At 43.2% G+C, this 15,916-nt stretch overlaps 1 protein-coding gene across 1 annotated transcript in view; it reads right to left on the bottom strand.

The window, feature by feature from the left end:
* The window catches only part of LOC115117472 (low-density lipoprotein receptor-related protein 2-like), a 100,452-nt gene extending 85,673 nt beyond the window's left edge, over positions 1 to 14,779 (bottom strand). The window contains exons 1-7 of the mRNA XM_065017117.1: positions 14,695 to 14,779; positions 14,380 to 14,499; positions 13,971 to 14,201; positions 13,110 to 13,223; positions 12,086 to 12,205; positions 11,761 to 11,886; positions 11,479 to 11,682 (exon numbers count right to left, since the gene is read on the bottom strand). Coding sequence (XP_064873189.1) covers positions 11,479 to 11,682; positions 11,761 to 11,886; positions 12,086 to 12,205; positions 13,110 to 13,223; positions 13,971 to 14,201; positions 14,380 to 14,499; positions 14,695 to 14,752 — 973 coding nt within the window. The 5' untranslated portion in view covers positions 14,753 to 14,779. The remainder of the gene's footprint in view (positions 1 to 11,478; positions 11,683 to 11,760; positions 11,887 to 12,085; positions 12,206 to 13,109; positions 13,224 to 13,970; positions 14,202 to 14,379; positions 14,500 to 14,694) is intronic.
* Positions 14,780 to 15,916: the final 1,137 nt, after the last annotated feature.

Raw genomic sequence — 15,916 nt, 5'->3', positions numbered from 1 at the left:
GACTATGCATATAAATTGACAGCTTAGGAAAGAAAACACTGACGTTTCCAAAACTGCAAAGATATTGTCTGAGTGCCCCAGAACTAATGTTACAGAAAAAAAACGGATAAAAATACAATCAGGAAGTGCCGCATTTTTTGAAACCGCCTCATGGCAATGACTCCTTACATGGCTGTGGAGGAGCTAGGAGTCAGCTTACCTTTTCCACGTTTTCCCCAAGGTGTCTGCAGCATTGTGACGTATTTGTAGGCATATCATTGGAAGATTGACCATAAGAGACAACATTTACCAGGTGGTCGCTTGGTGTCCTCCGTCGCAATTATTGTGTAATCTCCAGCTGCAGTATTTTTCCGTTTGCCTCTGATGACAAACCGACTGCCAGGAATGATTTTTCATCGAATAGAATTGTGAAAAACACCTTGAGGATTGATTCTAAACAACGTTTGCCATGTTTCTGTCGATATTATGGAACTAATTTGGAAAAAAGTTTGGCGTTGAAAGTGAGTGCATTCTTTTTTTTTTCTAAGCCAAACGTGATGAACAAAACGGAGCTATTTCTCTTACACAAATAATATTTTTGGAAAAAAATGAACATTTGCTATCTAACAGAGTCTACTCATTGAAAACATCCGAAGTTCTTCAAAAGGTAAATGATTTTATTTGAATGCTTTTCTTGTTGTGAAAATGTTGCCTGCTGAATGCTAGGCTTAATGCTAGGCTATCAATACTCTTACACAAATGCTTGTGTAGCTTTGGTTAAAGCATATTTTGAAAATCTGAGATGACAGTGTTGTTAACAAAAGGCTAAGCTTGTGTTTCAATATATTTATTTCATTTAATTAGCGATTTTAATGAATAGGAAACGTTGCGTTATGGTAATGAGCTTGAGGCTGATTACGCTCCCGGATACGGGATTGCTCGACGCTAGAGGTTAATGTTGAAAGTTTGAATAGTAGAATACACAAGGTGCCACTTAGAAATGGACCAGGCCCAAATCTGACATTTGGAGGAAGAGGCAAATTTAGGGGCCGGTGTGCAGGATACCTGACGAGTGGATAAACCACTTCGAACCTCTTATAACATTCAATCACTGGAGAATAAACTGGATGAGCTGCACTCTACACTATCAATGTAATATTTTTCTCCAACTAGTGGCTGAACAAGAACATGGAAAATATCCATCCAGCTGTTTTTTCTACTCTATACTGCGTTGGGTAAGCTCGGGGGGGGTCAAACTTTCCATGGAGGGCCTAGTGTCAGCTGGGTCTTATTTGAAAGACAACCAGGTGAGGCGCATTCCTTACTAATTAGTGACCTTAACTCATCAATCAAGTACAGGGAAGGAACAAACACTCCATGGAATGAGTTAGACACGTGCTGTAAACCATACTATTTACCAAGATAGTTTATTCAACTTTCTGTCGCATTCTACTTACCACCACAAACCGATGCTGGCACTAAGTCTGCAATCGAGCTGTATAGGGCTATAAGCAAAATAACTGCTTGCCGTGCAGTAGCAGAGAAGTCTATGACTTGGTTGGCTGGAGTCTGACAATTTTTAGAGCCTTCCTCTGACCGTGCATAGTATATAATATATAGGTTCTGGGTGGCAGGAAGCTTGGCCCCAGTGATGTTCTGGGCCGTACGCACTACCGTTTGCACCATGCGGTGATGCAACCAGTGATGCAACATGCTCTCAATGATGCAGCTGTCAAACCTTTTGAGGATCTGAGGACCCATGCCAAATATTTTCAGTCTCCTGAGGGGGAATATGTTTTGTTGTGCCATCTTCCCGACTGTCTTTGTGTGCTTGGACCATGTCAGGGAACACCCCCCTGTATTGGACAAAAATGAATGGGAAGTCATTGGCACTGAACAAACCATATACACGGTGTCCAATACCACTCAAATCGGCGTCGTTTCGTTCAAAGTTGATTGCAAATGCCATATGGCACATGCCAGGTGTAACACTTTAAAAATCCAACAGCTGGCGGGCGCGCTCCACCGTTGTTTTTCATATTGCAAATGCAACACAAGTCAACATCCAAAAGCCAAATTTTGAAAAAGTGAATTCTTTCAACTTATCACCCCCATAAGTGCTTTATTTTCTAAATTCTTTCGATTTTTTTTGTCAATTACACATGTGTAAGAACTGTATGAATATACTTTTGTACAATTTCATCATATATTTATTTTTTTATTTTACTTGTGCATAAGGCATATGTTTTGTCCATTTGCAATATGATTTCATAGGAAGTCAAGTCACTTTTTTGGGGGGCCAAATGCCATAAGGAATTTGACATGCTTAAAAATCCTGCAGAAATGCAAAATTGACTGGCCTGATGAACACAGGATGGCCGGGGAGTGATAGGTGTTCCTTTCCATCACTCGTTGTGTTGATTTCATCATGTCCATTTGGTGATGTTTTTTCACTATAGAATCATATTGCAAATGCATGTGCATTTGCAATAGGTTTCAATGGACATTTACCATCAGGAATTTGGAATGCTCAAAAGTCAAACAATACTTTTGTCAACTTTTATTATCCTAACTTTTTTTTCTTTTACTTGGACAAAACATATGCCTTAATGCACATTTGCAATATGAATTCATAGGAAGTCAAAAGTCACTTTTTTGGGTCCAAATGCCATAAGAAATTTGACATGCTCAAAAATACTGCAGAAATGCAAAATAGACTGGCCTGATGAACACAGGATGGCCGGGCAGTGATATTTGTTCCTTTCCATCGCTCGTTGCGTTGACTTCATGTCCATTTGGTGATGTTTTTTCACTGTTCACTGTTGAATCATATCGCAAGTGCACGTGCATTTCCAATATGTTTCAATGGGCATGTACCATCACGAATTTGTCATGCTCAAAAATCCTGCAGAAATGCAAAATTGACTGGCCTGATGAACACAGGATGGACGGGCAGTGATAGTTGTTCCTTTCCATCGCTCGTTAGGGTTGATTTCAGAATGTCACTTTGGTGATGGTACCTCACTGTTTAAACATATTGCAAATGGACAATAGTCACCAGCAAGTCACCGTCCATCAGTCAATTGGATATCATTCTGACACCAAACTGATACAAACTGACACCAAACCCACTTTTTCCAACTCGTTTAGTAGCCAACTATCACATACTTCAGAGCTGGCCCAAAATTCACGACGCCTTCTGTTCAAACCATAATAAAAACGTAACACACAGTTACAGTCTAGGCCTAGCTGAGGCAACCCCGAATCCCAAGTTTCTGCTCGATAGGTATTTTGGTGCCCGAGCAAGACCCTAATTGGTGCTGAAAAGCCACTTTTTTCCCATGCCTTGCTACAGGGTCCTGGAATGAGCTATTCGACAGAAACATTGGGGTCCGTCTCTATGGGCCGAGCCGGTTTCAATGCACCTAGTCTTGCGTCTGAGACTTTTCTAAATGTTGTCATTTTCGTAATGGTCAAAATGAATTGAAGTCATTGCAAATGTACGAGGCGGTTTCTCGGTCCGAGAACCTTCTAGAGCCACCTAACTCACCACGCACTATCGACCTGAAGTCTAGAACAGGTTTCTAAAGTTTCAGAACTCTAGGTCTGACGGTTCTTTTTTAGCTCGAACAAAGGTAACTATTGCAGGCACTGTCTCTCTACGCACCCCAATGGGTCCCTCCTGCCAAGCTGTGTTTGTGATTTAGTTTCTTTGAAATTTTATGGGAGTCATGACTGACTTATAGTTCATGGGGGTTGCCTAATCACACATATGAAGCTTTGAAAAGGTCTGACCATTTTAACCCTTCAAAACAGCCACTATGACACCATTTAAGGTTGGCACAGGAAGCTATAAATAAACTCATATCCTAATTCGGGTATGCCTTTACAGAATCCTGAGTTAAGTCTTTACCTTAAGAACTGAGTAATTTACAGAGGGTTTAGTGAGTGTTATTTCAGAAAATCACAGAAATCTCGCAGAGCTCCGCAGCACACTTTAAAAAGATTCATATGAACACCCTGCAACTGGATTTGTAACTGTATTAAAAATAAAAAAATAAACTATTTTTGAACATCACCAAGTTGACATTGTACAATTTCTCTTAAAACGACGATAGATACTGTTTTTGTTTTTTTTTGACACCGTAGGTTCCTTTACTTTGACGTGAAGCGGAAAAATTATTGCTCCATTTTCATTTTGGACCTTTAATCCCAGAAAAATGCCCATAACTCAAAAACCGTTGAGGCCTAGACGCCATCTTGTTCGGGGCAAACTGCCCATTATTCCAAACCTACGCTCACCAAGTTTAGTCTTCGAAGTCTTCTGTTTTGGAGATAAGGCCACGTCGTGATTCGTGATGTTTTGTACATTTGCAATAGGATTCCATTCGCCCTCTTGTGGTATTTATCGGGACAGCAGAAAAATGACCAAAATTGTATTATTTTATCAAATGGAAACCGAATGTCCGATAGAGTTCGTTTGATGACTTCCCGGTAGAGCCGGCCCTGCCGCACGGCCCGACGCTGTCCGCGAATTTTACAAACGTTTTCGGATGTCTGGTATATACATAGACCATCACCCCTTGTCATACAAGAGGCTGCTGCTACAGTGTATAACCCGCCAGCTGTGTGTTATTCATGTCGTCATTCAGCCACGACTGTTAAATATAAGATATTACTCTTTAATATCCCATTGGTAGGATATACGTGCTTGTAGTTCGTCCACTTTATTATCCAACGATTGTTCGTTGGCCAGTAGTGCCGATGCTAAAGGCAGATTAGCCACTCGCCGCCATATCCTCAAGACAATGACAACCTTCCGCGATACCTGCGTCTCTTTAACCTGCGAATGACAGGGTTGAGGGCCTGTTAGGGTGTCTGGATTCAATCCCTCTCGTCAGACTCGTTCAAGACAAATTATTTGTCCTGTTCAAGGTGAGTAATCGCTGTTCTGATGTCCAGTAGCTCTTTTCAGTCATAAGAGACAGTAGCAGCAACATTATCTACAAAGTTAAATGTGACAAAACATTGTCCCCCTAATTGCCCTGAATACATTAACCTATGAACCAGAGTTACACTGTTAGCACTGAGGAAGTCTACTTCTGATAAGCATATTAACATATGCATCCTGAGAAACAAGGTTCCATGAAGTCAATAACTTACGTGTAACAGATTATTCATATTCTGAAGCTCCCTTAAATAATACCTTTGATGATACAGTGGTAGCAATACACAGCTATAACATCGACCGAATAGACAAATGCCAAAGTGGGCGATGTTCGTCTAAATTCAGAACCACATTCCTGTAAAGCTTAGACGATCTCATGTTGAATACTGTTGAAGTAATAAGGCTACAGGTTCATTTGCCTCACCTTAAGCCCATGCTAACACTACACATCAAGTATATCTGACCAAATTATGAAAGACAAGAATTTACTTTTGAATTCCGTAAAGTCAGTGTGGAAGAGGAAATAATTATTGTTGTCTATTAACAATGACAAGCCACCTGGGTCTGACAATCTGGATGGAAAATGACTCAGGATAATGGACAATATTGCCACACCTTCAATTTAAGCTTACTAGAAAGTGTGTGCTCTCAGACCTGGAGGGAAGCTAAAGCCATTCCGCTACTCAAGAATAGTAAAAAACCCTTGACTGGCTCAAATAGCTTACCAATCAGCCCGTTACCAACCCTTAGTAAACTTGTGTAAAAAAAAGGGTGTTTGACCAGATACAATGCTATTTCACGGTAAACAAATTGACAGCAGACTTTCAGCACGCTTATAGGGAAGGACACTCATGCACAGCACTTACATAAATGACTGATGATTGGCTGACAGAAATTGATGATAAATTGATTGTGGGGCTGTCTTGTTAGACTTCAATGCAGCTTTTAATGTTATTGATCATAGTCTGCTGCTGGAAAGACTTGTGTTATGGCATTACACCCCTTGCTATAATGTGGATGAGGAGTTACTTGTCTAACAGAACACAAAGGGTATTCTTTAATGGAAGCCTCTCCAACATAATCCCAGTAGAATCAGAAATTCCCCAGGGTAGCTGTTTAGGCAACCTTTTTTCAGTCTTTACTAATGACATGGCACCGGCTTTGTGTAAAGCTCAACACGATACATGTCAGCCACTACAGCAACTGAAATGACTGCAACACTTTAGAGCTGCAGTTAGTTTCAGAATGGTAGCAATGACTTAGTCAAATATTTCCAAAACTTAAAGCATTGTATTGGGGACAAATTATTCACTAATTCCCAAAGCTAAACTACATCTCATAATGAATAATGTGAAATTTGAGCTAGCTGATGTGACTAAACTACTTGCAGTAACCCTGGATTGTAAACTGTCATGGTCAAAACATATTGATACAACATTAACTAAGATGGGAGAAGTCTGTCCATAATAAAAGAACTGATCTGCCTTCGTAACACTCAACAAGGCAAGTTCTACAGGCCCTAGTTCTGTCACCCAGACTACTGTTCAGTAGTGTAGTCAGGTGCCACAAAGAGGGACTTAGACAAATTGCAGTTGGCTCAGAACACAGCAGCCCTGTGGGCCCTTAAAAGTACTCATTCTCTTCGAAGTATTTAGCAAGCTAGCCAATGGTTAGCCTGGGTGCTTGGCTGTTTTAAGGCCAGATCAACGCTCGGATAAACACTACTTTCAGCCAGAGCATCCAGTGTGTGCTCGGAATGCTCCAAGAGCGAAACGCTTTGATTTTATGAACGGACAAGCTGACAAAGCTCTGAGTTTACGAACGCCCAGAGCAAACTCTGGCACTCGATTAAATGTATGAACAGTCCAGTAAGTATAAGCCAGCCTTTAGTATTGAAAAGCTTTGGTTGTTTAGTACATAGTCTCACATGTGAATTCTTAAAGAGATGAGTGGGGCTAAAGCTTAGAAAGGTGTGAACAAAGCTTTCCAGTAGGTACCAAAACACTCAAGGGCCATCATTAGTCCTTTATTTATAGGGGGAGATCAAGCTGATCCTAAATGTTATAGGCCTATTTCACCCTGTATCAAAAGCGTTGGAAAAACTTGTCAATAATCAACTGACTGGCTTTCTTGATGTCGATAGTATTATCTCTGGTATGCAATCTGGTTCCCGCTCAAGTTATGGATGTGTCACTGCAACCTCAAAGGTCCTCAATGATATCACCATTGCCCTTGATTCTAAGCAATGTTGTGCTGCTATTTTTATTGACTTGGCAGATTCTTTTGATACAGTAGACCATTTGTGGGCCGGCTAAGGAGTTGTCTGAGAGGTCTTTGGCCTGGTTAGCTAACTACCCCTCAAAGAGAGCAGTGTATAAAGTCAGAAAGTCAGACAGCCACTGCCTGTCACCAAGGGTGTAGCTCAAATCTCGATCCTAGGCCCCACACTTCTCAATATACATCAACATAGCTTCGTACTGTCTAAGCTCTCATCCATGTATATGCCGATACAGTCTTCTACTTCCTCCCTGGATTTTGTGTTAAATACTCTACAAAGCTTTCCTAGTGTCCAACAAGCTTTTTCTGTCCTTAACCTTGTTCGGAACATCTCCAAAACAAAGGTAATGTGGTTTGTTAAGAATGTCCCTCTCTCCACAGGTGTGATTACTACCTCTGTGGTTTTAGAGCTTTAGGTAGTCACCTCATACAAGTACTTGGGAGTATGGCTAGATGGTACACTGTCCTTCTCAGCAAATATCAAAGCTGCGGGTTAAAGTTAAGTCTAGACTTGGTTTCCTCTATCGCAATCACTCCTTTCACCCCAGCTGCCAAACTAACTCTTATACAGATGACCATCATACCCATGCAAGATTACGGAGACATAATTTATAGATCGGCAGGTAAGGGTACTCTCGAGCGGCTATAAGTTCTTTACCATTCGGCCATCAGATTTGCCACCACTACTCTATACTCTTCTGTAAACTGGTCATCTCTGTATACCCGTCACGAGACTCACTGGCTAATGCACTTATTTATAAAACCCTCTTAAGCATCACTTCCACCTATCAGAGATATCTACTGCAGCCCTGATCCTCCACATATAACACCCATTCTGCCAGTCACATTTTGTAAGGTCCCCAAAGCACACATCCATGAGTCACTAGTCTTCAGTTCTCTGCAGCTAGCGACTGAAAAGAGCTGCAACAAACACTAAAACTGGACAGTGTTATCTCAATATCTTCATTCAAAGCCTCACTCATGGACACTGAGTCAGCATTGTTCCTGTTCCCAAGAAAGCTAAGGTAGCTGAGCTAAACGACTACCGCCCCGTAGCACTCACTTCCGTCATCATGAAGTGCTTTGAGAGACTAGTCAAGGACCATATCACCTCCACCCTACCTGACACCCTAGACCCACTCCAATTTGCTTACCGCCCAAATATGTCCACAGACGATGCAATCTAAACCACACTGCCCTAACCCATCTGGACAAGAGGAATACCTATGTGAGAATGCTGTTCAGCGACTACAGCTCGGCATTTAACACCATAGTGCCCTCCAAGCTCGTCATCAAGCTCGAGACCCTGGGTCTCGACCCCACCCTGTCCAACTGGGTACTGGACTTCCTGACGGGCCGCCCCCAGGTGGTGAGGGTAGGCAACATCTCCACCCCACTGATCCTCAACACTGGGTCCCCACAAGGGTGCGTTCTGAGCCCTCTCCTGTACTCCCTGTTGACCCACGACTGCGTGGCCACGCACGCCTCCAACTCAATCACCAAGTTTGCGGACGACACAACAGTGGTAGGCTTGATTACCAACAACGACGAGACGGCCTACAGGGAGGAGGTGAGGGCCCTCGGTGTGTGGTGTCAGGAAAATAACCTCACTCAACGTCAACAAAACTAAGGAGATGATTGTGGACTTCAGGAAACAGCAGAGGGAACACCCCCCTATCCACATCGATGGAACAGTAGTGGAGAGGGTAGTAAGTTTTAAGTTCCTCGGCGTACACATCACAGACAAACTGAATTGGTCCACCCACACAGACAGCATCGTGAAGAAGGCGCAGCAGCGCCTCTTCAACCTCAGGAGGCTGAAGAAATTCGGCTTGTCACCAAAAGCACTCACAAACTTCTACAGATGCACAATCGAGAGCACCCTGTCGGGCTGTATCACCGCCTGGTACGGCAACTGCTCCGCCCACAACCGTAAGGCTCTCCAGAGGTTAGTGAGGTCTGCACAACGCATCACCGGGGGCAAACTACCTGCCCTCCAGGACACCTACACCACCCGATGTCACAGGAAGGCCATAAAGATCATCAAGGACAACAACCACCCGAGCCACTGCCTGTTCACCCCGCTATAATCCAGAAGGCGAGGTCAGTACAGGTGCATCAAAGCTGGGACCGAGAGACTGAAAAACAGCTTCTATCACAAGGCCATCAGACTGTTAAACAGCCACCACTAACATTGAGTGGCTGCTGCCAACACACTGACTCAACTCCAGCCACTTTAATAATGGGAATTGATGGGAAATGTAAAATATATCACTAGCCACTTTAAACAATGCTACCTAATATAATGTTTACATACCCTACATTATTCATCTCATATGTATACGTATATACTGTACTCTATATCATCTACTGCATCCTTATGTAATACATTTATCACTAGCCACTTTAACTATGCCACTTTGTTTACATACTCATCTCATATGTATATACTGTACTCGATACCATCTACTGTATTACATTGTAAGGTCCCTGTATCTTGCCTATGCTGCTCTGTACCATCACTCATTCATATATCTTATGTACATATTCTTTATCCCCTTACACTTGTGTCTATAAGGTAGTAGTTTTGGAATTGTTAGCTAGATTACTTGTTGGTTTTTACTGCATTGTCGGAACTAGAAGCACAAGCATTTCGCTACACTCGCACTAATATCTGCTAACCATGTGTATGTGACAAATAAAATATGATTTGATTTGACAGTTGTGGCTGCTTTGCATGATGTATTGCTGTCTATTGTCTATGCCCATTAATATTTATACCCTGTTTTGTGCTGCTGCCCTGCTGTGCTGTCATATATTTGTTTAAAAATTACATATTTAATCCCAGCCCCCGTCCCCGCAGGAGGCCTGTTACCTTTTGGTAGGCCGTCATTGTAATGACAATGTTCTTAACTGACTTGCCTAGTTAAAGGTTAAATTAATTAATTAAAAATAAAAATCTGCTACATCAGAACAAACCAACCATTACAGTATCCTATCAGAACGAACCAACCGTCAGGATCCAGATTGGTTGTCATCCAATATGATTACGTAGTACCTGTTGACTAACAAACCAGGAGAAACTAGTTAAGCTAGCTAGCTTGGCTAATTGAGGCTGCATGTACTCTCGTACCAGAGTTAAAAATAACTCCAATCAGAATGTTAAGTAGCTCCCTACCTGTTCGCTTTTGGTCATTGTAGCCTATCCTTCTCTAATGTTTTAAATTTCATAGATGCAGTATCTCGTAACTTTTGCCAGAGGCTTTGACTGTAGTCTTTTGCTGCTTTGATTGACCAACAACTAGTTACATGCGCCACTCTCGTGACAACCAAGAGCAGCAGCATAAATTACAATTTCTCTCTACTGCAGCAGTCGCCATCTGATCTGTATGGGCCCTTCCGGACAAGTCAATTAAAATTACACACGCTGATAGGCTAACACCGCTCGCGTCGCAAAATAAATACATCTATGTTATTCAATTATTGCACCCACACTGCTTGCGCACGTCAATGAGCGTCTGCATTGCCAAGGGCTAAAATAGAAGTCCTTTCTATTCCTGACGCAGATCAGGCTGCAAGTGCTGCCTCTCCCATCTCCTCGGTTTATAGAAGCATGTACCCACGTGCCATCTCATTGGTTATACCTATATGGGTGATTGAAAGACAAACTGTTGCTGGTTGTCGTGGTAATATTTTGACATTTTAGATGCCAATCATCATATAAGTTAAACAATGAAAAGCCTGGAAGGAGGAGAGATGACTAGAAACGATTCGGTTGACCATTTTTATGTGTGGATTAATTGTCGGAGTAGAGGCCCTTGTGCATTTCAGGTAAAATAACAAACACATTTTAATATCCCAGGATAAATTAGCTAGCAACAGCAAGCTAGCTAAATAGGACAAATTAGCTAGCAAGTGCATGCCAACTAGCTATATTGCCATAAATGTTTAATGCTTTTCGACCTGTCCCCAAATTAATGTCATTGGTTCAGAGTTAGTTTTGATATTTCAACCTGCGTGTCGTGATCGTGTTTGGTGTAGGGGGACAAAATAAATTCATGCTCGATGGAGCACGCGTGCAGCCGGTTTGGGTTCGGTGTGAGAACAATGATAATCATATCAGATCCGAACCAGACCTGTGAGAGTTAGAGTTCTGGATCCGGACCTGCTCAGGTCCCTAATCGGGTATTCAGGTACACGTGGAGCCATAAAGACCTCTAGATCCTCCTACATCAGCAGAAACCAATCATGATATAGAATCAGAAGACACCAACCATGATAAAGGATCCTGCGCTGCTGCTCCTTAGCCTTGTAGATGTTCCCCTGGTTATCAGCCCAGTAGAATGAGCTCCTGGAGAGGTCAAAGGCCAGGGCCAGAGGATCATAGCCAATACTCTGAATGGACTCGAATCTCAGAGTCTTCAGATTCAGAAATCCGATAGTTCCCTTCTTTGTAGTCAGAAACTTTGTATAATTTCCTGAAAAGCATCGGATGTTGAACAGGTTTAGATAACAAGTCAGAAGTTAATCAAACTAATGTTACTATGAAAAGTCACCTTTAGCATAGCAGTAGGTGGTTCCTTGAAGCTGGAAGCCATCTCGGCAGTGGCAGTAGAAGGACCCGGGTGTGTTGACACAGAAGTGCATGCATGGACCGTAAGGCAGAGCGCATTCATCCACATCTAAAGAGGGGAGAGCAAACAGGTTCAGTATTTTAGAGTTCACCCTCACCAACTGAGCTACAGAGGACCCGAACCAAACTAAGGCAGAGTGCTTTCATTCACATCTACAGAGGGGTTTATAGTATTTAGGCTTACAGTAAAGGAATAGATAATGAAACCAGTCATGACAATAACGCAACAGGATCACAAACATTCTCACCCAGACAGGAGGCTCCGTTTGCAGACAGCCTATGGCCTTTAGGACAGGAGCAGAGGGCTCCCCAGGGCTGATCCACACAGGAGTGACTGCAGCCACCGTTCTCTTCTGAACAGGTCCTCCCTGGAAGGTAGAGATGAGTCAGATCCGCCTGTCCTTCGACATGTTTCAGATGCCATAACAGTCAGTTATGAATAAGAGGTTCATACAGGTAGTGGTGAGGGGTTAGATGTTAGAGCAGGGGTGTCAAGCTAATTGACCCGTGGTCTGCATGTGGTCTTCACCGAGGTCTGGTGGGACTTAAAATGTATTATATAGGGGCCTCTCGAGTGGCGCAATAGTCTAAGGCACTGCATCACAGTGCTAGCTAGGCCACTAGATACTCCAGGCTCTGTCGCAGCCGGCCGCGACCGAGAGACCCATGGGGCGTCACACAATTTGCCCGGCGTCGTCTGGGTTAGGGGAGGGCTTGGCCGGCAGGGATGTCCTTTTCCCATCGTGCTCTAGCGACTCCTGTGGAGGGCCGGACGCAGTGCACGCTGACACGGACGCCAGGTGTACGGTTTTTTCCTCCGATACATTAGTGCGGCTGGCTTCCAGGTTAAGTGGGCATTGTGTCAAGAAATTGTGTGGCTCTGTTGGGTTTTGGAGGACGCACGGCTCTCGACCTTCGCCTATCCCGAGTCCGTAAGGAAGTTGCAGTGATGAGACAAGACTAAATGTTTTTTATTTCATTGCGGTCAAAATTTGCAAAGAATTCTGTTCTTGCTTTTGTTTGGATGATTATTAGCAAGCGGGACAGATTGAAAAGTCAATAAATGTAGGTCCACAATTTGGTTTTAGTGATCTGTGTACAGATCGTTTTCCCCTGAAAAGCTTTTCCTTAAATCCACATGATTGAATTGGCCAAGGGGCCGGTTCTGGCCAGTGAGCCGTATGTTTGAAACCTCTGGGTTAGAGGTTCCTACCACCGGTAAAGGGTTAGACTGAAGGTTAGGGTTAGCGGTCAAAGGTTAGAATTTCCTACCACAGGTAGAGGGTTCGTCACTGCCATCAGAGCAGTGCAATTTTCCATCACATCTCTCATCTTCAGTCAGACACTCCCCTCCAGGACAACGCACAGCCATTGGCCCACACCGGCCTGGAAGAGTAAAAGCTTTAAAAACACATCAAAACTACCACACTACATGCCTTCCTGCAAGAGGAACAAACACATGCCCAGACCTGTAGGTTACATACTACTTCGCCTGATTATTTTTTGTCAGTCTAATTTATTGATATATTGTCACTGCAAAAACGTGGAAGCCAGAATGTTGAATGAAATAACATGTAAACATACTCTCAGTGGTCTGTCATGTTGGCCCTTCAGCTGCTCAAAATGTTTGACAAAATAACCGTAGGAATCTATTGTTAAACCAAGGTTTTAGAACACCGGTTATGAAGATTGAATTTCTATCACCTGGCACATAGGAAAGACCATGTCAACACCTGCAAGACTTCAGTTAGAATGCATGGTTCGCGTGCATGCACTGTCCTTCCTGTGCCCATGCTTTCGGTCATGAGCAAACATTTTTTATAGCCATGTCTGTTTAATTATACTTTCCTGTGGATATTTTGTAAATTGTTGACCGGCTGAAGGTCCAACACCACAGACAATTGGTAAAGTTAGTTCAAATGTAATTTGGAACAGTTTTTTTTCTTACTGTTTAAATGTGCATGGCATTGCCTACACAATTGAAGGTCTTATGTTGTGACTACATACTACTGTACACAGGCCAAAATACTTGCTCTTCTCGTTTCCATAATAGCTCCCATTACATGGTAACTGAATAGTTCCTAAATTCCATAGTATCACATACATGCTCTCGTTGTTTCCATAATATCTCACCACAGGCCTCATCAGAGTTGTCCACACAGTCGTTAGCACCATTACAGTATTGGTCCTTGGGGATGCAGATCTTATTCCTACACCTCCAGTCCCCCTGCAGACAGCCCTGGTTCTCTGGGCAGTTAAACTCATCAGACCCATCAGAACACTGGCGCTGCCCATCACATACTGCAGAGGTACTTACACAACCAGGAGCCCCGGCCATGCAGGCTACCTGGCCCCTAGGACAGGCTGGGGAACAAGGACAAACATACCTATTGTGAACAGACTACAGTAAATACATTTAACAGACCTAAGTGATATAGGTCCACAGTAAATACAGGGTTAACGTTACATTTAGAACTTCACCACATCAACAAATATGTTCTCCTGGAAGAGAGCAGAAACAGTGAAACACAGCATAACTTACGGCAGGCTATTTCATCAGAGCCGTCCATACAGTCTCCATTTCCATCGCAGTGCCAGGAAAGAGGCAGACAAGCTCCATCATCACACTGCCACTGGTTACCCCCACACTGTTTGCCAAAACCTACAAGACAACACGGGTTAGGGCCCACACGGGTTAGGGCCCACACGGGTTAGGGGCCCAAACCTACAAGACACAAAACATTCCACACAAATAACTGGCAGGTGTTTTCTACTGTAAGGCTACATGATATCAATCAATGTTTACAAGACAAAAATGAATAAACTTAATACTGCAGCTCATTCAGAACCATTTTACCTGTCAAACATTTCAAGCTGATAAGTAAAAGCAGACATGTGAACTGCAGCAGTTCCATGACCGACCATGAAGCTTGTTAGGCACAAACAGTACAAGCCTTAAAGGGATAGTCTTTATTGAGTAACAATCAACTACACATGGTTCTGATTGGTCTAATTAACTACACTCTGTTCTCATTGGAGGGTCACTGGGATCACCAGCTGCAGGTTGATTGGAGGGGGAAGGGAAGATAGAGCCATAGGATAAAAACTCTTTAAAGCATCTTTATGCCTGGCGTACACTACACAACTTTCAAAATCCTAACATCGCTGACCCTCTCGCATTATATTACAATCTTTTCTGACGTTTTTTGTCTTGGCGATGTAGTCGTGCTAAGAGATTCTTTACATGGATTCTCAATACCACGATGTCTCGCTTAAAATAATGTGATTAGATTGTTAATGTAGCTAGAACCAGCAGTGGCTCAAAGTAACCTCAAATGTTTTCATTTAGATATTCAAGCTTGCCATGCAGAGTTGAATTGAATACTAACATTACTTGAGCTGCGCTGTTCCTTCAGAGCTTGATGCTTTGGTTAAAGGCAAGTATAAATGCATGCTAGTAGTAGTCATTGCTCCTGCTCCAGAGTCTACACATTCTGGGTGATGGGATACAATGTCATCATCTTTGGCTTCTTCTCTGGCCAGCTCTCATTGGCTATTTCTGATCATCATTCTCAAAACTTGTTGTTGTAATCTCACACTACAAGTGCATTGCAGATTTTGTGCCGATAAAATCAAACATCTTTGGGCCTCCCGAGTGCCACTAGAGATCCTGGTTCGAGTCCTGGCTCTGCCGTGAACGGGAGACCCGTGGGGTGGTGCACAATTGGCCCCAGCGTCGTCCGGGTTAGGGGAGGGTTTGGCCGGCAGGGATGTCCTTGTCCCATCGTGCTCTAGCAACTCCTGTGGTGGGCTGGGCGCATGCATGCTAACACGGCGCCCGGTGTAAGCTCTTTCCTCCAACACATTGGCTGGATTCTGGGTTAAGCGGGCATTGTGTCAAGAGGCAATGCGGCTTGGTTGGGTCATGTTTCAGAGGACTCTCGACCTTCGCCTCTCTCTCTCTCTCGAGTCCATACGGGAGTTGCAGCAATGAGTCAAGACTGTAACTACCAATTGGGTGGAAAAAAAGGTCAAATATTTAATATCAACCATGTTTGAAAATATCGGGAAGGATCAGT

This window comes from Oncorhynchus nerka, linkage group LG4 (genome assembly GCF_034236695.1).
Source record: "Oncorhynchus nerka isolate Pitt River linkage group LG4, Oner_Uvic_2.0, whole genome shotgun sequence".
Lineage (NCBI taxonomy): Eukaryota > Metazoa > Chordata > Actinopteri > Salmoniformes > Salmonidae > Oncorhynchus > Oncorhynchus nerka.
Note: the sequence above shows the minus strand (reverse complement) of the source record. Positions and strands in the feature narration are given on the sequence as shown.